Source organism: Apteryx mantelli, chromosome 5 (assembly GCF_036417845.1).
Source record: "Apteryx mantelli isolate bAptMan1 chromosome 5, bAptMan1.hap1, whole genome shotgun sequence".
In the NCBI taxonomy this organism is placed as follows: Eukaryota; Metazoa; Chordata; class Aves; order Apterygiformes; family Apterygidae; genus Apteryx; species Apteryx mantelli.
In genome coordinates, this window is record NC_089982.1 from 37,190,845 (window position 1) to 37,216,398 (window position 25,554).

At 41.0% G+C, this 25,554-nt stretch overlaps 1 protein-coding gene across 1 annotated transcript in view; it reads right to left on the reverse strand.

The window, feature by feature from the left end:
• The window catches only part of LOC136992150 (lipopolysaccharide-responsive and beige-like anchor protein), a 40,999-nt gene extending 21,176 nt beyond the window's left edge, over window positions 1-19,823 (reverse strand). Inside the window, exon 1 of the mRNA XM_067297030.1 lies at window positions 19,517-19,823. Coding sequence (XP_067153131.1) covers window positions 19,517-19,750 — 234 coding nt within the window. The 5' untranslated portion in view covers window positions 19,751-19,823. The remainder of the gene's footprint in view (window positions 1-19,516) is intronic.
• Window positions 19,824-25,554: the final 5,731 nt, after the last annotated feature.

The following is a 25,554-nucleotide window of genomic DNA, read 5'->3' on the forward strand; positions in this document are numbered from 1 at the left end:
TAGCTAAAAGTTTGTTCGCTATAGCTTCCTGTAAGATTTATTAGTAAAATATCTCATAATAGATAGCCACAGTCAAACACAACTAAATTCCACAGTTTTACGCCTTCCCAGTGTTAGCTTTCACAAGCCCTGCAAATCAAATGAAACTTTGCTTAGTGCTTTATATTTATTGGATACCACTAACGCTAAAAAAAGGTTCATCACAGCATTTTAAGCACCACTGCAGAAATTAAATTAGAGGGAGTGTAGATTCTGCTAGCACACGCAAAGCTGCCCCTGGCAAAGTGTTCCACTAAGAAAATCAGGTTGCTAGTTCTAGAGCAACATCAGTTCTGGAAAGATATCATGCACAGTTGTGTCACTCCCTGCCTCAAACACAATCTAATCTAACTCTGGAAGAGGCACCAACTAAAACAGGAGAAAATGGCCACAACGCTTCAGCCAGACACTGTAAGTGTTACTTGCTTACACCAGCTTTACAATCATTCCACAATAGCTGAGGGTCCACTCAGATCTAATATTTCAGATGCAGATCACAAAGGCTTTGTGTAATCCTAAGCAAACTCTACAGTGTTTCCTTGGCTTCCTTCCAAAACTCACTACCATGATCCCTATGCACAGCCTTCTCAGCACTGAAGCTCGGCCAGCTCCCACTCACACACTGTATTAATAAATTAGTCAGTCTATACCCACTCGACTTGATACAAAGGAAGGCAATATGTTACAGGTTCCTGTTACTCAATCTGTCACCACAGAATTCTCTGCGAAACTTTCAGAAACAAAGTAGGTGCCTTTCCCCAACTTCAGTTTGACCAGGACAGCTCTATAAAGCCTCGAGCTGCTGGAATAATTCTCCTAGTTATGACAGTAGCCAAGACACAGCAACCCATACGTAAAAATTCACCTCAAAAGAAACGACAATTGGTCACAAACCCTGCCTATCAACACAGGCTAGCTGCCCAGCAACAGATATTTCAGCTTCATCCCAAGATTCACACCTCACATACAAAAGGTGTCTTGCCTGTGTTAACTTTTTACAAACCAGGCTATAATATCACAGCCAAGACACTTTCCAACATCTTTCTCCCATTTCTGTTTCTGATCTACCAGATCTATACCAATTCAAATTTTTCACCGCTCAGCCTTCCAGATTTCCCTTACAAAGATGAAAGGTAACTGTAAGGCTAATCACACAAAGTACATAGTCAATTTTAATATCTTTGGTTAGGCTTTCATTAGAGCACTGAAACTTTTCCCTGTGCAGTCAAATCTATGCATCATTTTTCACAGAATTTCACATAACCCTAAAAGTCAAACTAAAAACATACTCCATTTAAAAAGCAAGTTTGCAGTTAGTCTCCAAGGTTGAGCTGTACTCCGTAAGACTCAGTGGTGACTCATTTTAGTATAGCATTTCCAATGTCTTCAAATCTCCAGCAGAACACTTCTTATATGAATCACTTGGTTATTCTGATACACCAAATGGCTGCGCTGCAATACAGAGGGACCTCAACAGGCAGGCAAAATCAGCAGAAGAACCTCATGAAGTTCAAAAAAGAGAAATGCAGAGTCCATCACCTTGGGAGGAATAACCCCCTGCACCAGTACAGGCTGGGGACCAATCTGCTGGAGAGCAGCTTTGCAGAGAAGGACAAGGTGACCATGATCCAGCAGTCATGTTCCCTTGTGGCAAAGGCAGCCAACAGCCTCCTAGGCTGCATTAGGCAGAGCGTTGCCAGCAGGTTGAGGGAGGTGATCGTTCGCCTCGACTCAGCCCTGGTGAGGCCACAGCTGGAGCACTGGGTCCAGTGCTGGGCTCCCCAGTGCAAGACAATCTTGGACCTACCGGAGGAAGTCCAGCAAAGGGCCACTAAGATAATGAAGGGACTGGAGCTTCTGTTATACGAGGAGAGGCCGAGCAAGCCGAGACTGTTTAGCCTGGGCAAGAGAAGGCTCAGGGGGATCTTACCAATGTATATGAATATCTGATGGGAGGGTGTAAACAAGATGGAGCCAGATTCTTCTCAGTGGCGCCCAGTGGCAGGACAAGAAGCAGTGGGCACAAATTAAAGACAAGAAATTCTGTCCGAACATCAGAAAACACTTCTTTCCTGTGAGGGTGCTGAACACCAGAACATGTTGCCCAGAGAGGTTGTGGAGTCTCCGTCTTCGGAGACATTCAGAACCCAACTGGATGCGGTCCTGGGCCACCTGCTCTTGGTGACCTTGCTTGAGCAAGGGGTTGGACTAGATGATCCCCAGAGGTCCCTTCCAACCTCAGCAATTCTGTGATTCTGTGATTTTAAGTTTTTGCATTGTTAAACTTACTATCACTTGAACTTAGATGACTGCTGGCTTATTGGCAATTGTGCTAAGCTGTCCTTCAATCAGGTTTGCGAAAATTTATTATTTACATTCGGGGTACAGTCTGAAGATGGGATGCATAAAATATCAGTTGGCCTTACGGCTGATGTTATGCAGGAGGTCACATTAACACATGGATGTCTTGGCCTTACAATCTATGCTTAATAATCAGAATAAAATTTGCATCATACACAAGAACAGTATTTCACAGAAGACCAAAAATTCAGACACAAATCAAACCAACAAGAAAAACTGAACTGAGGCGACGCTTGAGAAAAATATGAAGAAAAAGTTGTGAGTAAATAATGAAATATATATATAGTAGAGGTAAGAGGAACAGGAAGCCCAGCAGCAACTCATGCAAAATTCTCTAGGTTGAGGAACAAATGTTAAAGGTATATAGCTCTACAACCCTCCAGATTCAGAGCATAGCCCTCTTCTACCAAATTGGGGGCTTTTGTTAACAAGTCAAATTAAAAGCTAAAAAACCACCTGCAAACATACTACATTTATCTTAAATTCATAAAGTTTGAAGGTAAATATTTTCAAGTGTAAATTGGAATGACTGATACACAGGAAATACATTACAGATAGCTTCTATACTCTTCGCTGCAGACTTAATTCAAATTGGTCCCTAAATGTAAACACCCCCATTGTGTTCTCCAGATTCAGTTAATAGAAAAACCCAAAGTAAACCTCTCATGTCCTCTTACTGGGATTACAGGTGAGCACACCATTTGTGCTACACAACACTTCACTTTTCAATTAAAAAAAAAAAAAAGTGAAGTCATACAAAGATAGGTTTTGGCATAACCACCACATTATTTCAGCTCCATCAGCTGTTAAATTAAAAACAACAGCAATGAAACTACCTTTATTTAATCAAACACTTACAGTAAACGCAAGGAGGACTTGAAAATCCAGTCAGAAGTTATCTTGTTGCTCTTTCAGAAGGAGAGCCCAGCTTCAGCCTTGCAGCTCCCTGCTAGCAGCAATCCTGCTCTTACAACAGGTTTAGCAGTAGAAACAGAAGCTGTTCCTCATAAGCCACATGCACAAGAAATACAGATGCTGCCACAATTTTATTATTTCATTCTGGTTTGTAAAGGTTGTATTGCTTTTTATTGAAAGAATCATGTTTTAAGTTAGAACACATACAACTAGAATCTTAACATCAGCCACCAAATTCAGAAAGGCATAAGCACAATAACTAGCTTATTGCTCTCTCTCAAAAGGATCATGTCTGACACTATTCAGCATTCATACTTATTTTTACTTAGCTCAGTGATACTTAGAAATGACTTTTACTTAGGATAATTTTTATGTTACAGTACCTTTTGGTGGGACACAGGAAGTCCAGTTTCCTAGGACAAGTATATTGAAGAAAAAAAATCAAAGGACAATTTTCTCAAAAATCTAATTAATCTTTGTAATATACACATACGAAGCATGACTGACACCAAATTTAGCTGCTTCTTGAAACAACAAGCTGTTTCCAATGAAGGTTGACCAGTTCCTCTCTCAAGGTTCAAAAGGCATAACGAAAGATGAGGATTCCCTCATTCACTAAGCATTTCGTATTATGAAGATACTTCCATGTCTCTGCATATAGAGTGAGGCTGATGGGTCTACTTCCCTGAAACAGGCATTCTTCTTTTCTAAGCAAAGTTGTCTATTTTATTATTTTGGAAGTTTAACAGACCCTGAATGACATTAGGAAAACTCTGCCAAAAGCAGTATGAAATTAAGACAGTAGCAGAAGGCACACAGAGGATATTACTGGCTAATGGAAGCAGTAAAGCTATCAAAATCTTGAAAGTTATGACATGACTTTGGAATGAAATTTAAGTCAGAGTTCAAACCCTTCAAGCGCCAGTGGAGTTACAGAAACAAGCACATCAGCTGAATGCAGGAGAAAGATCCCGGGGGTCACGAGGATCGGACCATATCATGGGAGGCCCTGCCTCCCCCTCTCTTTTCAGGAGTTGAGGCAATTGCAGAGAAAGTAACGAGAAAGATGAATAGAGCTACACATCATCCCATGAAGATGAAGCCCGAATTTGATAGTTTCCCTTCCTGCTTCTAAAGGTAAAAGGAGTTCAGGTCTCATGTACAAACACAATGCATGCAGCATAATGAGGCTCTAGAGCCAGGTGCTGAGCAGCCTTAGCTCTATTTAATTCCCAAGTAGAAAGGATAGCTAGGCTGAGAGCAGAGAAGCCTAATATGATTCTCTTCCTTCTCTAGCTCCTAACTCCATTTCCAAGCCATCTGACTCCACCCAGCAGAACATACACATCTACTGTTGCTTTGACAGCAGCAAGAGCCCAGTCCGTGTGTTAAAAAAGTTTATTTGTACAATGAAAAGGTTGAGGCCACAGGCGTTTCTTGGGCACAGCATCATACAATGGCTGCAGGCAATGGGTAGAACATTAGAGAAAAATCTTTAAAAATTCCTTCAAAGGGAACACATTAGGTTATCTTAACATGCAAAACACTCACTCTTGAGAGCAACTTTTCAATTTTTTTTTAATATCTTTTCTAGTTTTGCTTTTAACATCCTGAAATTCCATCATGAGAACCAAAATTATTCTTCCTTGTTAGAGCTTAATCCTGAAATTTGTAGTTTGACCTAAGTGAACACAGTCCAGTAGAAGTAACGATGATGTCATTGACTTGTATCTGGACCAGTTCACAGGGAAAAGGAAATATACAATAGCTTTCCAAACGTTTCTGATAAACATTTTATTCATGAGTGACTAAAAGCTCCAGCAGTTCAAGACTTTTATTGCTAGGAAATATTGAGTCTACACTGTAATTAGAATGAATGAATGGTACAAAAAGTAAAATAAGACAGAACTTCTCTTGACTTCTATTGCCATTAGAACCAGGGAGCAATATTGTGAGACATCACTTGATGGAGCAGCACAGAAAGCACACCCCAGGAGGAAGGTATTCTCCCAACATCAGTGACTGCAGGCAGTTGCCTTGGGGCACTTCTAGTTTGTATCGCCCATAGAGTGCTGTAAAATACAGAACTATCACTAGTTTCAGTTCTGCACATTCTCTGCAGTCTTCTACACCAATGCATCCAAAGCAGGTTGCTCCTGTATAGCAGAAGTAGTTTTTTCCAGCCCTTTGCTACTGTATGTACCCTTATAGTCTTGTGGAAAAACCCAGACCCTCCACTCTTCTTCCTGGAGAAACTTAACTAAACATGCACCACATTACTAATGACTGCCTAGGAAGTACAAGTAGAACTTGATTCATTCTGCAGAAGCTTTGTTACATCTTATGGATGAAAAGGGAAGAGCCCAGCTTGACTCACAGAGCCCATGACATGTTTGCAGCATTAGCAAATAAACCAGATTTTTTTCTCCTTGAGTTTGTACCACCCATCTTTGATATGGAAATCATTCAAGCAACAACAGGCACGAATATATCTCAAAAAGGAGTATGCTACAAAGATCCCCTGAGCTTGAACTAGGAACTAGTAACCAGCCACACAGCACCTCACAAACATGCTGGCTCAGATCCAAAAGCTGTGCAGTGGTATTTCTACATTACTAAACCCAGGCTAATAAGCTTGCAAGTCTCTGAATTAGGTGCCATCATGCTTCCTGCTACAAGCTTTAAGCAGATACACAGTTTCATTCTACTTTAAAAAGGAGAACAGACCTTCAATTTTATACTCAAGTGACTTTTGAAGACTAATCTGCATTTACAAAACAGTGCAATTTGAATAGACTTTTCCCCTTGAAGGGTCAGGTTCTTTACCATTGCTACCAAAATTGTAAAATACTAGATATATTGTCATTCAACAAGAACCCTATACAAGACTTAATAGTTGTGGGGAGGATTTACCACTTCTTTTATTACAAAGGGAATCTTGCATTAATTTCAGCTAATAGCCTGCCTCACACACTTCAGCTAATAGGACTATTTTCCATTGAAAGATTTTTGTTAACACACTTTACATATTTTGCACATGGCTCATCTAAACATGACTTGTACGCAGATTAAAGACAAATACACTTTATCAGATTTTTCTTTCTAATTCAACGTATTTAACTTCATAATACAAAGGCAGTGACTGCATAAATACCTTATTGGTTCACAGCATCAGAATACAGAACCATGCCTTATGGGGAATATGATTATAGCATTACACTTGACGAAGCACTGCCTGAAGACAAAAACAGGCATGAGTGACTAATATTTCACTAATATAGTTGCCACACATACATTTTATTACTGTGTTTTCTTTGACATTACCACAGTTCATTCAGAGATAGTCATCTCTCATGCTGCTAATGGACACTAGCTTCCAATAGCCAAATTTTGTTTGTTTGTTTTTTTAAATACAGGCATCTTGGCAGTCAAAATACTGGAGTAAGTTTGGGGTTCAGACATCTTTTAGTTTAGGAAGATGCAGGTACGCTTAATTGTGATAGAAGAAACCTTCTTTTACTTTGCTTTGTTCCCATGATTATGAGGATCAATACCTGTTTTATGAATCCATATGTGCTTTCAAGAATTGTTTCCAATACAAGGGGGAAGGTCACAAGCAGCCAACCCCATTTAGACACATCCATGATTATATACGAAGCTGAAAAACAGAATTCTAATTGCATCTCTAGCCTCATATGTAGACAACAGGATCTCCTTTTTTGCAGACTTTTTAAACTTTGATGAAAACCTAGAGGAAATATTAAAGCTGACTCTTAAAAGTGAAATCGAGTATTCAACTGGAACAAGAATTTAAATAAGCATTTGAAGCTCTTCACCACCTCCAACAGGAAATTGAAGCTTCAAGATCACTTCCAACTCAGTGCTATGTAAGTCAAAAGCACCGCCAACACACAGAGGTCATACAGTAAGTGTATTTCAGAACTGCAGAGCTATTAGTGTCACACATGCCAGAAAGTGGTCATTAAGCTTGTACCTGACTAGTCCTATTGTGAAGCAACATACTACATTATTACATTGAGATGCACGGAAATATCCTGTTGAGGATAATACTGGGCTTCAACTGATGGAAGAGTAACTTTCATGGGAATGAGTCATGAAATTCCAATTAAACCCAACATGTTTTTTAAGCAGCAGAAACAGCTACAAGATTAGGACACAAGCAAAAAAAAAAAACAACAAACAACCAAAAACACAGATACTGAACAACACATTACACAGACAGGACAGTTCTAAACCCACTGGAATAATTCTCCCTTCTTCTCCCCCCTGCCTCCAACCATACATTTATCTTAAATTTCTGAGATTGTTTTGAGGACTTCAAAGTGATTTTTCCCATAGAAATTAACAGACAATTCAAAGTCGGTGACATTTAAACAACCAGGACTTGACTTCAAAAGTCTGAGTTTGAAAACAAACAGTTCATAATCAAATTTTATTACAGTAGAGTTAAATTGATTAAAGTGCTAGCTAGTGGTGTTATTTTTAGGTAATATTTTGGGGGCAGGATTAAGTCGCTCCTCTAAAATTTTATCTCTGCAATTTTACCTCTGCCACTACTTACACGACAGAAACTGAAAGAGATCCCAACAGCTCTCCAAATACCTGCTTAAAACCACTCCCAGACATATCCAACTTTACAGAGCTAGGAACAACAGCAGGGTATCAAGATTAAGGTAGCTCTTTACTGAAATCCGAATTTTTGTGTATGTCAACTTCTACTTCATATCCTGTTCTCCAAACTTCTCAATTTGCCACACATTTGTTAGCTACAGCTTTCCTCCTGCTATGCTAAAACTTCCTTGTTACATTGTCATCTATATTGTTAGAAAATGCGAAGGGTTTTTTTTTTTGGTGGTGGTGAAGGGGATGCTTTTGTTTATATTTAAAAACATCATTATATGAAGTTTTTTTCAGCTTGTTCATGGCTCCTCTCAAGACTGGACACAGAAGTACTAAACACATTCTCTCCTAAAACAAAATTTAGTTGGAAATGGGGATATTGCTTTTCCACCAACGATAGCACAGGGGTAGTACACTCACTCAGAAACAAGAAACCCAAGCTTCTCTCTTCTGCCTTAGGAGATTCACATTTTGTCTTTTTGAAAGACGTCTAAACTACTCAAAAGAGATTTTTTCAGTCACCCGAGGAACTCCTCCACCTGAAGATACATCACATTCCAGGAAGGAAATCAGGGTTCTGTAAACCATAAAACTTGTTTAAGGCCATAACATGTGGGCAAGAACTCAGTTTTCTGGCTCAAAAACCTTTCCTGTCATATATAAGTGACTGGAGAACTTTACTCAAATGCCTTAATCACACAGCCTAAGACTTGTTTCTTTCTATACTTCCTCTCCGTACTCATGAATCTGTCACTCTTCACTGTATAACCATCCAGTCTTACCAGAAAAGATGTTAGAAATGTCCCTTCATAAATCACTTATAACAGCACTGCTATGCACTTCTGCCAGGTGGCAATTTGAATTTCTTCCTGCTAAGGATAGAATCCAGGGTGGCTTCATTTCCTGCACAGGTGAGACTTTACTAAACCAGAAAAATTCCCAAAGTGCGATATGCATTTCATTTTAAAAGCAATTCACAGGAAGGGCACAAGTCTTTAGTGCCAGGTTCTCAGATGAGTCATGGAAGAAACATCTCCTCAAAGGCAGTGTCACTGCCAATCAGTTGATCCACAGCAATTGCAGTACACAACAGTACTCACGGTTCCCCAGTCCACTACAGGAACCCCATGAATGCTAGGAACTCTTCTGGCTCAGGATGAAAGCAGGAGATGCCAGGTCATGAAAGAGCCTGGGCAGGGGGGAGCACAGAAAGCACAAAGCAAATAGTGCTTTGTGAGGGTTCTGGTGTGAGGTTAATAATAACCTAGCATGGCACAAGGTCAGGATCCTACTTTGGAGGAGGGAGTGGACAAGAAAACAGGATAATCTTTTCTCCATGGGCATTTGCCGATTTGCATGAAATGGGAAGCTGCTGGGCCAGTTTCTGTGCCTAAGCAAGGGATGTCTGAAAACCTCTTTCACAGCACTTCACTGTTGAGAAGGGCACCACTGCTACCTCCTTCCAGTTGAGTTTAAATCAAGGAGACCTGAAGCATTATCAACTGCCTAGCTTCAGAAGAAAACTCTGGCCGTAGATTACAAGGTGGACAGAGAACTCGCAATCCTGATTGAAATACTCGTACCCAGTATCTCAGTATTGTCTCATTCTATAGCATCAACTATATATCAAATGTATATGTAGCTTCCTACCTCACGAGCTATTTTGAAACCCATTCTAAAAATGCAGTCATGGTTACTCAGTTTCATACTATATATCAGGTAACTAGAAGTCAGGCATTACAGCACCTAAATTACACATTGGAACCAAATCCTACAGTATAATTAAGCCATTAAAAAAAAAATTACCAGTTCTTTTCAGTCAAGTTCCCAATCTAAGGTACAGACAAATCACATGCTTTGTTTCAACAAAAACATTAGCAGGAGGCAGATGCTGACTGGACTGGTAGTTTACATTTGTTTATTTAACAGTCATGCACCATTACCAACATTAGTCATTTGATCCCTGTTCTCCCCCAACTGCATTGTTTTAAGGCTTATCAACAATTCACTGCTGTATCATTAGCCATTTTTTTTAGCTTATGTCTGCTGATTCTGCACAAAGACCCTGTTTGTTTTTTTAAGCAATACTTGCTTGCAAGGTTCTCCTGAATCATTAATAATCCCATTAAAAAAAACTGTCCTTAAGAATACAGTTTTAGTTCTAAGAAGTGCATAAGGCATCAAGACTTCTCTAATAATGGACTACTAAAATTTGGAAATAAGGCATAGGGTCTGCAAAGCCTTTATTCAGCAATTCTGTAGCAACAGAGTTTACCTTATTCTACCAAGTAGTCCTACCGACCCCAGTTGTCCCCCCACAACCCTAATCATAGTTGGAAAAAAAACCAGGGCAATTGTGGGTGGGAAATGCCAATTGCTTGATAAAGGAACCAATTTGTGAGAGGTGTTTTTTCCAGGCAAACATTCATCATTCTGGACTCCATAAATACTTATTTCCCAACCCGATGCAAGATGCTACCAGTTCTCCTGCTGCTCTTTTCTATGAGAAAGTCCTCTTCAGCTGCAACAACAGGCTGACCTGCTGCTTACTATTGTTGCTAGCCTTTCAGTGTTCTCAGAAGGTAGAATAAATGGGTTACAGGTCACGCAAAGCACTGTTACAGTCACTGTCTTACGGGGCTAGTCCAGTTTACAAGTAGAAATTTGAAGGTGGAGATAGAAGAGACTATTTCATTCATTCATTTCATGGACTTCTGTCCACACCACAGAGGATAACTGATGATGGGGGGGGGGAAAACCCTCCTATGGAACAACCTCCAACTGCAGATTCATGACAAAGTCTTAAGTGGTTACTCCAGCTTTGATTTTCACCTGTAAAGAGCTACTGGGTTAGCTCTCCTTTAAGTGTTGCTTTCTTTAGCTACATAATCAGAAGAGAAAGTGTTTTTGCCTGAACAACTCACCTCCAGCTTTTCAGTCACACCAAAAAATCATGCGGCTATCTTAACTTTTTGTATAATATACATGAAAATTTTCAGCTAGATGCACGTGGAAGACAAAAGCATCAACAGAACTACTCATATGCAGGCTGCAGTAAAAAGACAGTTCAAACTCACAGAGCACTTTCCAGGAGGCAACAGAGCTGCTCTCATTTAAATATCATCTCAAGGCAGCTACTGACACAGAGAAAATCATGCCCCGGAAGTGTCTGTTCCTTGTTCCCCAGCCATCACTGGAGGAATACAATGCAATGGAAGGCATTAGGTTTCTTTTCCATGAATTCCTTTCATTTTAGAAACTATTTATGCCTGCTTGTGAAGCTTTGAAATCTAAAGCACTGTAGAAGTGCAAGCTCTTCATAAAACACAATGAGCTTCCGGTGTCAGCACAAAACCTACAGGAAAGGCACAATTACAACTGCTCATGCAGCATCATTATTTAGCTCATTTGATCACAGCACTTATGCAAGGATGGATCTTGATTGCTATCTGCTCTAAGCAGGGAGCACTGCATACTGGAAACTGCAGTCTCCACTGGCCGCATTTGGTATTAAAAAAGCAGGTGACAATGGTATCCTGTTTTACGCAAATTAATTAGAGCCCTCAGATTCCTGGCAAACGGCCAGGGTTTGCAGACAGACAAAGTCTGAAGGTTTCCCAAAGAAAAAAAGTGACCAGTGAACTAGTTTTTGAAAAGGCAACAATATACTCCAGAACAATACCAGGTCTCTAACAGAAAAAAAAAATTAAAAAAAAAAATCAAGAATTAAAGCAGAAATGTGTTCTAAATTAGGACATTAGTAATTAGGCCAAGCTAATACCAAAAAAACATCATGCAAAACATGAAGAGGTCAGCAAGGCCTCTAGGGGCTGTGGAAGACACTTAAATGGCAGAAAGTCAGCTAAATATAATTAGCGATTATGAACAAAAAGTTTCTTCCAGATTGTCCCACTTATAATAAATAGAAATTCTTTAAAAAGATATGCAAAAATTCAATGCATGCAAGGCTGAATTTGACAGAAAAGATTCTTAAAGAGTTTTATGCACAGGAGCACTGAAAGTGGCAAGTAACTTCACATCTAATGGCTAAGCTATAGGGCTCATTTAATCTGTGCAACAGGTTAAAGCCTTCCTCTTAAGGTTCATAAAGAACTTCTTGACTGTGAAAAGACAGAATTTATAAATTCTTTAAATTACCAGATTATTTAGTAAAGAAAAACGTCAGAACATCATGTCAAGTGAGATACACTTCAGAATAACTGCAGTTTCCCTGATAAGTGGTAAAACAAGTATATAGGTAGTGAAAGAAACCACAGAGAATCCTTATTTTTATTTTTCATCAGACTTGACATGTAAACACAAAAATCACACTTGATGATCTTCAGAAGACTGGTCATCTCAGCAAGATTAAGTATCTGAATATACATTTGACTAGCCAGAAGCCATTCAGTAACACCACAATACTAGACCAATAAATAAATAAATAGCTTTGCCCCAACCTCCAGTATCAGCCAAACACAGCCAGTTCAAAAAACTTCTCACACTCCCTTTGAATTTGCAAACTTTGATTCAGTCCTTCAATAATCTTTCAACGGACATAAATAATTCTCTATTTTTATCTTGGTCTGCGTTGTCCAGCCTTTGTAACAACCTTGAAAAGCCATTCACCTATTTCCCTGATGGTTGTGACTAATTTCATTCTATTCTCTAATCCACAAATGCCTTTTCCTGAGACAGTCCATATGGTCACTGTTTTACCGTGCTATCTGTCCTACAGGGTCAGGCCAATGGTCCATCTAGCCCAGTATTCTCTGACAGATGTGATACAAAAATACTATTTAGAGAATAATATTTAGGGATGCAAAGCATTCGCAATAATTCTTTCATGTTTGTTAGAAAATACCAACATGAAAAACTTTCACTAAATTTGCATGGTTCCCCTCTAATGGGGATTCTAAAGTATGCTATGAACACATTTTAAACAGCATCATTGACAGGCTTGTAGGATGGACCACTAATTAAAAACACTGCTTTATCAAATATTGCATTATTAAGACATGCCATATGTAAATGCCTGGTTCTACCTTGCCTTTTTAGCTTTATTTTAGGTTTGTGCAGAGCCTTCTGATGGTAGTACAGGATACCAACACTTCTGGAAAACACAGAGCCTACACAGTTCACAAGCTATTCACAGACACTTTGAAGTTCAGATTGGTCATGAGAAGTTATAAAAATTGGCCAGAGGAAAATAAAAACTGACATTTTTCCTGAAAAAACTTCTAGTGTAGCCTTAATATTGTGTCCTCCTATATTTTTTTTAAGTTGCAGTCACAGAAGTGAGTCAATATTACAACCAGAGTGCAAACCCAGCTCTTCAGAGTTTAGACGATTTTCTTCTAAATGCCATAGTTTTGGCATGTCAATCATCATCATGTCTAATTCAAGTTTTTCAAGATTATCTCTTACTACATACTATGTATTTCTCAACTCACCATAACCAGGCAGAAAAAGTTCCCTAAATTCCTATACTTACCACGCAAGCTGATATTTCTATTAACTGCAAAGTGATCTAAGTCTCATCAATCCTGGGAAAAAAAAAAACAAACTGTACAAATCACTCCAATAGTAAGTGTATCCATAACTATTCAGAATACATTTTAACAAGATGGAGGTCTGTAATCCTTCTTGCTTATTTTAAGTGAAGGATAAGTGACTTCTATCACTCAACAATTCTGAGCTAGTTAAAGTTTGGTTAAAACATCTCTTGGTCTCATTAACTCAGCAAGACTTACCAAAATCACATTTTATGGTTATTTATTGGCCTTCCAAAGCATAAAGATGACTTGGAATCAAGGAGTCTAAATTCATTCATCAAACTGGGCACAAGCCTCCCAACATGAAAGAAACAGCAAGAATGAAGTTTGCATCTTGATTAGTTTATCAAAAGGAATTGAGATGGATCTGGGAGCAGAGGTTTTTTTGCTGCATTCTACTCACTGACCAAAAATAAATAAATAAATAAAAGCATGATCACTAAGACAGCTCACTGTTTCACTGTTCAATTTACTACGCTTTTTTAAAAATTACAAGCTTGGCCCAGCTAAAGCCACAGAGTTACCCTATCATCTATATTACAGATGGACAGAAGTGACTGAACCAGGATAACTGTAACCAGCGGTGTACTCACTGGGAACCTTGGAAAGACTGCATATATTAACTAAAGTACAATATGCAGTGCTGCTCTGGAAACTATTTGGTTACTCTCAGTTGTCATCAGTGTTGATAAGGTTAGATAGAAAATAAATCCTAACATTCTATAAAAATATACACTAAAATAGGCAAAACAATGCACTGTTATGAAAACATTTATGATGCATTTTCAATAACTGTAATAAATCTATTTAATTCTGTCAGCATTAGCTTTGGCGTTTATCCACACAGTACATGCAAAAAAGAAGACACAGTGACCAAAGAGAGGGAAAAAAAAGGAGAATTTTTACTTCATAAAATCCATTATACTAGCATCTCAGAAGCATTCATATCAAATTAGAAACCTGCTGTATCAGCAGGTGATGTCATTGGCTTTCAATATGAATAATGATAAACACAGATTATAGGGGAGAAATCAAAATGGAGAAATGAAAAGAACAGCAGAAAGTCCATCAGCATCAGGCAAATAAGTAGAAATTCAGTCATTCATCTCATAACTGTTCTATAAAAACAAATGGGGAAGAAGGTTTCTTTAAAGAGAAGAAAAGAGAAAAGTCAATGGTGAGAAATAAAAGGATTTGTCAAGAGAATTTTTGTTTGTGTTTGCAGTCTGGCAGAAGCGAGAAGGAGGTGACAAATTAAGATTTTAAAGTAATTTTATTTTTTCCTCCTCAGATCCAGTTATTTTTCCTCATAAGGTGATAAAAACTAAGATATTTCTCATTTGTACTTTGTCACTAGGGGAATCTTGGTGAAGACCTCATAATCCATGAACAGAATCAGAACAACAAAGAAAGATGATAGTTGTACAGCCATCTGCTTGAAACACAGCAGAATTTTGTCAGAATATCTATTTCTCACTGCAACCCTAGTGCAATATAGTAACCCCTACACATAGTGTTCATTATGAACAAAACACTGATTGGTCTGTAAGAGCCCTTTACATACTGAAAGGCAAGAATATCAGTGACCTAAGTTTTACATATAAAACTAGAGACTTACAATAACTTGGAAACAACACAGCATTGACATGTGATACAAGAGAAGTCCATTTAGAAGAGAGTAGACCAGGAGCTCTATCCAAAATTTTAACCTAGCAAAAGGTCTCCAAAAAGTAGTACCCCAGATTGTATAGCCTTCAGAAAAGAATTAGAAACAATTCTCTGCACATGAAAACCTCAGGTCCTAAAAATCTTTGAAACCAATAGTACAGAACTGGGGGTGTGGGTGGGTGCGGGTTAAAACATTTTGCCAATTCCTGATTTATTTCTATAACTTTTTTTTTTTGGAAAGTTTCTTGATTAGCAGGAGGTCAACTTGTCCTTCTGCTTTACTGTGAGACAAACAGCTATTTTAAGTTAGTAACAGATCTCTTGTAAATAATTTTTTTCCATTCTATCATCTTTTCCTACCAAGAGTTTTTTTTAATTTTAGTAAGCTCTGATAAAATAAAAAAAAGAAAGAAAAGCAGATTTGAGGTCAAAAACAGGGGATCCACCTGACTAAGATGGAAATTTACTGACTTACTGCTGCCTAAGGTCAATTAAAAATGTAATTCACATTGCATAAGCAACATATACCCATAGCTTAGCCTATTCAGTGTCATAAAAATAATAGGATGGACTAAACTTGAACAAGAATGATGTTTTCAAAGTTTATCATGGAATAATAAGCTTTCTCATAGTCAGCATTTTCCTCCTCAATTTTAAGAGCTGAGGAAATACACAGTGCCAGCCCCACATGGGCTGGAAAACTAGGTTCTCAGAGAATACTGACCAAAACAGAGCAGAAAAAATTGAGTATTTCTAAGAGTAACTTTCCTAGCAAGAATAAAATGAGACTATTAATTTTCAGTGCATGATAGAAGTAGGCTCACTAAGCATGCTGTTACACTGCTGGACAGAGAAAACATTACAGCTGGTTCTCAGCTCCCTGAGATTCAACTTTGCTGCACTGAGTAAGGTATTTGCTGAAGTAAGCAGGACAACAGAATTTAAGTTTCTTTAATAAGCTGCAGGTCAATTACAGCACACTTTAGATTTTTGACCTTTTGAGTCTTTCATATATACAGGCATACCTCATTTTATTGCGCTTCGCAGATATCGCCCATTTTCTTTTTTTTAAAAAAACAAAAAGAAATTAAAGGTTTGTGGCAACCCTGCACCGAGCAAGTCTGTCGGTGCCATTTTTCCAACAGCATGTGCTCACTTTGCATTTCTGTCACATTTTGTACATTGTTTTTTTAGACATAATGCTATTGCACACTTAATAGACTTCAGTATAGTGTAAACACAACTTTTATATTCTCTGGGAAACCAAAAAAATTCATATGACTCACTTTATTGCGATATTTGCTTTATGGCAGTGGTCTGGAACCAAACCCGCAATATCTCCAAGGTATGCCTGTATAAAGCATGGTCACCTCTTAAAGTCTTGAAAGATGAGGAACATCAAGACCGCACATTTGGTTTTGATGGAGAGTCAGGAGAAATTCAGGAAATTCACCATAACATGCATTTGCTAGAGCAAGTTTGAAAAGCATAAGATCAACATGTTTGCTCAAAAAGTAAGAAAAGGGGGTTGGCTGACCTAATTCTAAAATGAAACTTTTCATCTTAGAGTGTGGTTTTGCTATAACAATTAAATACGTAATAATGCCTTTCTACACACATCTTGCCCAGCCTACTATCCACCCCAGTCCAAAGACAGCTTACTTTAGTAACCCCCCCATTCCCAAAAGCCCAAATACTGTATGACTCTTCCTTCCAAAGTACAAGAAAAAAGCTAGCTGATTCCTGTTAACACTGCTGAGCCAGTGCAGTTATGAGTCACCAAACGGAAGAAAACCCAATAGCAGGGGACATTTGGGGCTTAACCCTGCTACTAACAACAGAAGACAGCATGATTTTCATATCTTCAACTGAACCTGCACACACAGAAGTGTAAGTTTGCTCTGAAAGCTATTGGGAAACACACTGCTGTAAAAGCCATAGCTGAGAATCACTTTTTCATAGAAAAATTAAATCTGTACAAACACAGAAAAATAAATCTGCCATTGCTAACCATTACTTCACATATGCCAATTCTGATCAGCGGGATTTCAGAGGTATCTGACAAAACAAAAAGGTCACAGCTAAGTATTGAATGGTGGCAAAACTTGATGCCAGGTGGACGGGTATTGTTTTGTAGGGAGATGTTAATGTTGCAGCTCTTCATCCCTGATACTACACTCAGGTTGCAGAAAGTCACATTAGAAAGTCAGCTCAACAATTTTCAGTAAAAGTTTCCAGACAACAGGTGTTTTCTGTAACAAAAACTGGGAATGCTGGCTGATTTGGTTCTTAAGCAGTCTATTTTCAATAAAATAAAAAAAATCCAAAAGATCTTCTCCCACCAAAGCAGCCAAGTATTGATTTGTTTTCCTGGGACACAGAATAGCAAGGCACCTAATTTTTCTATTTTGACCAGAAACTTTTATTGTGCTCTCGCACAATAAAGGTAAAGCATCCCTACTACCAAGTTATTAGTTGTTTTATGATAGCTGTCAACCAACTAGTTCTGCTTTGATAATATAAAGTGGTGCAGAGGCTTGAACTTTAGCCTCCCATGTCATGGGCAAGTGTGCTGGAATGGTTAGAGAATCTTCTCAGAAAGATGCTTGTCTCATTTGGATAGCAAGTAAAAACACATATTTCCAGGAATTTCCACAGAACAAGAAACTATTTTCCCTACTTCTAATCAGGAAAGGAAGCTCCAGAAGCACTTCATTTAAGGACCAAATTCTTTGGTCCCTTTTAATCTAAACCTGAGGATTCTCTGAATCAAGCTGCATTTTTGGTTCCTTTCTTGTCCAGAGGCAGAAAAGGAATCACAGGATCAAGCAGCTTTTATACTTCTTACTACCTTGCTGAACCTTTTTCCACCACTACCATAAAACATACACTCTCTCAAAAGAGCATGCCAGGAACAAAGTGAAATTTAATATACTCATGAAGATTTTTTCCCTGAAAATGTCCTAAAGAGTAAACTATTTACCAGAATTTCCTTTTGAACTTCCCCTCCACATATCTGAGCACTGGGTTTAGTCAAGAACAATTGTCAAGTGCACTCTACATAACTTAAATCAGCTTCTCCTACTTGAAATATTCATGAAACCTCTACTCTCCACTTCATTTTTGCCAGTACTGCATTTCCTCTGTACTGAGGCTTTCAGCCTAACAAATTACAGGTTTAAAATCTGTTAATATGAATATCTTGGAAAAAAATGAAATTGACACCATAATCAAAGAAATTAACATCAAAAACATTAAATAGACACAGCACATGCAAGTTCTAATAGTCACTAAATATTTACACGTGACCTAAAAAATATTACTAACAAAATAACAGAAATGCAAATAGTATTTAAAAATCAGTACGCCTTCTGCACTGACTTTCTTGTTACAAGCTTTATGCTTGTTGCACCTGCTCTCACTTCCTGGTTTGTCAGAAACCCCGCTCTGTTTTAAAGTCAAAGGTACTCACTAAAAGCAAGTGGGAATGATGTGAATTCTTAGAGACTTAGAGACATTTTAAGGCCTCTAATAATAGCAGAGCACCTTTATAAACAAAGACAGTCTTTCCCCTGGTGCTTGGTCTGCTCCTGCATACAAACACTAATAACTAGCCTAATTGTTTCAAGTGCTGCCCAAAACGTTCAACAGCATGTTATGTTTGTAGCCTACACAGGAGAAGTTGCATCCTCAGTTTTTAGTAATATCTGTTATGAAGTATTAAAGTCATCTATACTGCATTCAAAAAATAGCAGCTGACTACCTAGTTCATTAATAAAAAAGGCCATTGAAACTGAATTTTACTCTTCCCAATAAACAAAGTAACTAAAACATTTAAACGAATCCCCCCCCAGTAATACACAGAATATGGAAGTTCAAAGCAAATTGAAAGCCAAAGGGGAGAGGCATTTACTTTTCTAGAAGAGGGACAAACATTTTCATGGGAAAGGTGGTTTTGGTTAAAAAAAAACAAACATGGATTTTGATGTCAGTTTGAGTTACTAAAAAACATTTTTCTGTCAAGTATGTGTTGAATGTTTAAACATTATGATACATTTCTTAGTTCTAGATAAAGCAACAATTTCTCTGAAGCAAATCAAGGCTGATGCTCTTAGAGTTGTTTCAAGTTTAAATGTGTGTAGAGAGGCTCATTTGGTTTATTTTCAGCTTTTCCTGTTTGCAAGTAAAAAGAACCTAGCTGAAATCTAGTATTGTGAAAGTGCAAACATGCAGAAAAAGACTTAAAGACAGGAAAATAACATCAAAAAGTATGGGATTCTTCTGCACACATACGCTATTCTCTTCCTATCTCATGTCCAAAAAGACAAATCACTTACCAGATTAAATACGGTTTCAACTATGTCTCTGTTGGATACTTCACCAACTTCCACCAGTCCTGTCAGCACAGCAAATTTCATCTTGATGCCTCGGATGGGGATTCCTGGATTCAAAGGTTGCAGCACACTTCCCCCTTCAGCAGCATTTCCTTCTTTTCCCGCTCCTCCTCCACTACCACCTCCTCCTCCATCATCACCTGTTGGCTGAACAACTTGTTTGTCTTCACTCGCCATGGCTAGTTCACTTCAGGTTACGACTTGAAACGCTAAAGGCGCGGTCGCCGCTCCAAGAAGAAACAACTTCGGATCAGTGAAGGGTATCCCACAGCCCACTCCTCCCCTTCAGATCCAGCTCATGAAGAAACCCGCGTCGGGCGGGGGAAGGAGGGAGGGAGGGCGGGCGCGCCCTCGGAGTCCCAGCTCTCTCCTCAGCAGGAGGCGTCTGTCAGCAGCTCTCTGTCCTGAGGCAGGTATTTACAGCCCTGAAGGACAACCCGAGATATTTTTGAAGTCGCTGAGAGCCGGGCGCTCCGCACAAGCCGAGGGTCCCACCCCACCCGGCCGCCCCCCCACCCCGAAGAGGGTGGCAACGGTCGCCCGCAGAAGCCCTGACTCCCCGCTAAACCCGCCGCACAGTGCGAGCCGCCTTCCCGAAGACAGTTAATTATTTTTTTAAAGGGAATACGCTCCTCCTTCCCGCCTGGCTCTGTTTCTCCAGCGTCCCTAGCTCCTGCCCGCGTACCTCAGCCACCGCCCCCAGCTGCGCGGCGCGGACAGGTGCAGCGACAGGCCGCCCGCGAAGGAAGTTGCGCTCACCCCGCTCCCCGCCGCCGAGGGGCACGGGCTGCCGTAACGCCCAGCTCCGCGGCCGGGAGGCGGCGGCGGCTCTGCCCCTCTCAACGGCGGCGCTCCGCTCGCCTGCTGCTGAATAAGGGCGGGCCGAGGAGCGCCGGCCGCCGCTCTCCCGGGAAGAGCCTGAAGTTTCAGCCGCTGTCGCCTCACGCCGCAGGCTCAGTCAGCCCCATCTCTTCCTGCCGCTCGCTGCCGCCATGACAGCACTGAGCCCCCGGAGCGCCGCCGGGCGAGGAGCCGTGCGCCTGCGCGGCCGGGCGCTGGCGGGGCGGGCCCACGGCGCGCGGGGCTGGCGCCGCCGCTAGCGCACGCCCAGGTGCGCCCAGGTGCACCAGGTGAGCGGCGCGCGCCCGCGCCCTGCGCGGGGCCGGGGCCCCTAAGCTCCCCCTGCCCGGCCGCTTTGGCAGCGGGCTTGTACCTGCGGGGTCCCGGCCGCGCAGCGCAGCGGGGCTCACGTGAAGGCGGGTACCTCGCTGTTGCTTAACTGTCGTCAGGCAAGAGTAAAAGCACGGAAGGCCGAGGAGTCAGGGACCGGTCTCGACCTACCCTCTGGGGCTTGGCGTGCCGGTTCCTCGCTGAGGTGCTGTGCAGAGTCAGCTCCCAAAGGATTTGGGAGTCCTTTATGCCTCTGGAAAGCAGGACATGGCAGGCTACATGACAGGGAAGGCGTGGGTGCCATGTCTAAGTGTGCTGATTCAGATGGCAAGAGAAACGTGCTTTTTGTAGTCCTACACATTTCCTCTTGTCTCTTGCTCTTCTTTTCTGTGCTTCACAAGGTGCTTCAGGTCTGCTCAACCCTTCCCTCTGTCCTTCCTCCTCAGGGTGGATGAGGTAGCAAGCCCACAACAAAGTACTTGGCTTCAATGAAGTTATTCATGTGTCTGAATCTGATACCCGTGCAGATCAGGCTGGTCCTAATCTTGTATACAAAAACTTTCCCAAAACTTTCTCTCCGCTGGACTGATTTACAACAGTTTGAAGTCTACCATTCCAGAAGCAATTTTTGAAAGAACTAAAGAAACCACACCATCCTGCTGCCACACGCAAAGCGCAGAACCAGCATGCGAGAAGGAAACTAGCTATGCTCTGTGCTCACGGCCCAAAACCGGAGGAAAACCACAAGCAGGCACAGCAGAGCAGGTAGCACATTTGCAGAGGGAGCGGGGCGGGGCGGTTAATGACAACGGTGTCAGCAGTGCGCGGTCTGCTACTGCTACAGCTCCAGCTCCTGGCGCCGTACGGCGCCGGCTGAGAGGAGACAGAGGCGGCCGCGGGGAGCAGCACCGCTCCACCGCGGCTCCCGGGCCGCCCCCGCCGGGGCGGGGCGGGGCAGGGCAGCGCCGGGGACGAGCTGTCTGCCCGCCCTGACCTCTAGCCTGGGCGCGCGGCGTCCTTCCTCCTCTTCCTCCAGCTGCTCTCCTGGGAGCGCGAATGTAGGTCGCGTGAGGCGCGGTTCAAATCTAACGAGTTCAGGTAAAACGGCTGAAAGAACGAGGAGAGGAGGAAACGCGCTCTCTTCTTCCAGGTTAAAAACCTTAGAGAATACGTTGACTGTTCTGGGCTGGCGTAGGAAGCAGCTCGTTTTACAGAAGGGCTTGTGGCTTCACCAAGGTTTGCCCCGAAAGACCTGTTTCACGGGCTGCGCTGCCACCTGAGAGCTGCTCGTTGATCGCAGGCGTTTTGGGGAGAATTCCTCTAAGCAACGTTACTTCCCGGCGGGACAACAAGGTGCTGCCGGGGGCTCCCGTCACAGCTCCGCAGCCGGGGCCCGGCGCAGCCCCCTTTGCCGAGGGGGCTGTGTGGCCTCCCCACCTGCCCTCTGCCGAAAAACCGCGGTCCCAGTAAAAGAAAAAAAAAAAAAAAACGGCGCCCCTCAACGCAGAGCGCTGGCCTGCCCTCCCCTCCCTCGGCCGCGCTCCCGGGCCGCGGCGGGGCCGTTTCCTTGTGGAAATAACCCGCCGGGACAACGTTTGCGGCGCGAGCGAGGGCGGTTTCCCGCCGCGGGCTCGCGGCGACCGTTGCTGGGTCAGAGGTGGCCGTTAGCGAGTCGGCCGTTACCGCGCCGGGGCTGACCAACGGTCACCCGCCGGGAGGGAGGGAGGGAGCCGGCCTGGCTGGCGGAAGCGGGCAGGCGAGGTGGCCTTTGCCTTGATTACCTTCACCGCTGTGTACTCCGCGCCCGAGGTTTATGCCCTGGCTGAAACGCAGCGCTTGTGGCGCCAAGGCAGCCGTGCGCCCTCCTGGGCTGGTTCCCGGCCTTGACTCAGCATCGCCGCTGAATCATCAGCCATTCCCGCAGCACCTGCTTTTCTTCCGCCTTCTTGCCTTTTCCCTCCAGCCTAGTTCTGCCTGGACCTGCCGTTAAGATTAACTAGTATTACTCAACAAATTGCAACCGACAATAACATGGATGCACGCTACAAAAATGGGAGCGTCACACTTTCATACGTAGGGGTCAACCTCTGAGTGCAGTAACTGTACATGCAATTGCACGCTTACATTTGCACGTGCAGCTACCCTGGCTGTACGTGCAAACTGCTAGCTAAATATCCAGTCAGTAATCTGCCTGTAAGATTGCAGATCCTGGTTTTGGCAGTCTCACAGCACAAAGATTGGTGCCCTTTCAGTGTTTCCTTCTAGGGTAACTAAAGCTACAGATACATGTGTTTACATGCACATTGTCTCAGAGGTAATGAACTTTTGGTCTGGCCTGTTAATAAAGCTGTTTGCCTGATATTTATCTGAAAATCTGATAGTAAAGAACCAAGAGGTTCTGCTCCTTTGAACTGTTCAAATAGTCTTTAACTATGTGCTTTCAATGAGACTGCTTGTCTGAATGAGGATTATACATCCCGCTAAGGACTGCAGGATCTGGTACCAGCTGTTTAACAGACAAATGCATTTCCAGATGATTGGATTACGGACAAAAAACAGTCATCATGCTCATCCAAATTACGTTCTATGAGGGTTTTTTTCAAGTGGCGTAGTTGCGATTTCTTGATAATTGTCCGCAATGCTCGATTCTTTAGTGATTTTAGAGTTAGTCATTTATCTTTTCCCCACCCTGATTTTTATATTTGTATTTTTGGGAGGAGACAGAAGGAAGATTTACTTCTGCCAGCAATTCTGTTAACTCACAGACTGTCAGTCTAATCTGTTTCAGGGTTTTATTCTGCTGCCCATTCTTGTAGTCTCTGAGCATCTTTCATGTAAAACTGCAGAGAACAGTAAAGTCTTAGGTTGACTTCGTGCAGTAACTGTCAGCTCCTTTTAAAGTTAGCCCTGGGATAGTCATTTTAAAGTTTTTGTTTGCAATGTTGCTTGAGTGATTTAAGAGTTCTTTTTGTTTTCTTCAGTTATTTGCTGCTTATGTGTCATGTATGAAAATTCTCATTCTTCTGATGCAAAGCCCTTAACAAAGAAGAAAGTTTTGCAGGAGAATCTAGATTCACTTAATGCTATATCGAAATATGGGTAAAATAATTATTGTAGGAGAAAATATATTGCACAGTGAATTACAGTATGTTTATTTTCTTTTCAGAGTCTTCTCAGAAAGGGAGAATCATTACACTTAGTATTTTTATGGTTTCCATATTACCTCATTATTTTACATGTGTAACTGAATACAAGCATGATAATACCCATGTATTCACTTACAGTCAAATTCAGACGTCAAGCAATCACTCTATCACTATCACTCAATCATTATCAGTCCCAGCACTTAATTATGTGGAATAAAGGCATACACAACCTAGAGTAGTTAGAAAAAGTAGTGAGACTAAGCGTATGGTGATGGTTACCAATAATAACATACACATCATGTTGATTTAAGCAGCAGCAGTACCTGTATAAATTCTCAGATTAATTCTCTTCATTAGCTTTGCATCTCAGTACTAACTACTGCTCTTATTTGAAAAGTTACCAGGGAGATTTTTTTGCTCTTTAGTAATAGGTCTTCTTGTGGTCTTTTTCTATTTGAATATGAATATTTAGGGGAAAGTCTGTGTCTTTGTGTGATTTTAGTGCGCTTCTTACAGAAAAAAAATGGAATGTTTATTTAATTCTGTTGGTTTTACATGACATACTTCTTATAATTTGTGTTCCTCAAAGTATGGTACAATGCAACATCTTTAAGCATGTTGCAGTTTGCACAGAGCTTATAAGACTTCCAAGTCATAGTTTGCTATAATCCAGTACCAGTGGTACAACATTTGGCATTCAGCTGTATTGAGTTTAAGAATGTGTGGTATCCCTTCATGCTTTCTAGCTGTAATTTCCGATCAAGCCCATCTGTGTAAACGTGGCATCTGGGCAAATATGGCAAAGTATATTAAGAAAAATAAATATCCAACTATTTGGGGAGTCAAAATGCTGAGAAACAAAGCAATTTAATTTCTGAAGATTTCAAAGCCATTTCTACAATTTTCTTTATTAATTTTAGGATGCAGTCCTGGTCTTACTGAAGTGAATTGCAGAGCTCCCGTACCTACAGTTCTTCTTAAGGTTTGTATTCAAATATATGTTTAATCTGGAAAATGTGAATAATGTCAGATATAGTTGACAACGTAATATTTTTTAAATTCTTCTTAAAATTTCCTATTTGGACAACTGCCTGACTGCCCCAATAGATATGGCTAAGCAGACTTCTTATGCATGGGCATGAGTTGAGCATTTTTATGGTCATTGTAACATCCCTCTCTAATTTTTTTTTAAATCTATTTGACATTGACAGGCAGATACTTTTTTTCAGATCACAATGGCTCCTATTGTTTATACTCATCTTATTACTACCTCGTGCTTTCCTATCTATATGTTCTTTTTTCTTCTAAATCCACCTGTTGTTTTAAGCTCTTCAAGAGAAAAATGTCCCTTTGTTATGTGTGCATATACTGGATTATACTGAGGCCCTGATACCTACTACAGCAACGCTGTTGTACAAATAATAAATAATTCTCTTTTGTCAGAAGAGCATTCGTATGTATATATACAACTGTTGCTTATTTGCAATTTTTTTTTTTTACTGTTGGCCACTAATATGGTCTTTATAGATGTATTTCTCTTTGGAAGACAAATTTTTCACTTTGTTGCATGATGACTCACTCCTCAGATGCTTGGGTCCTTCCTTTCTGGTACATCACTTTAAGTTTTAATTGTACATATTATTTAAGTGCTATTTGAACTTTTAC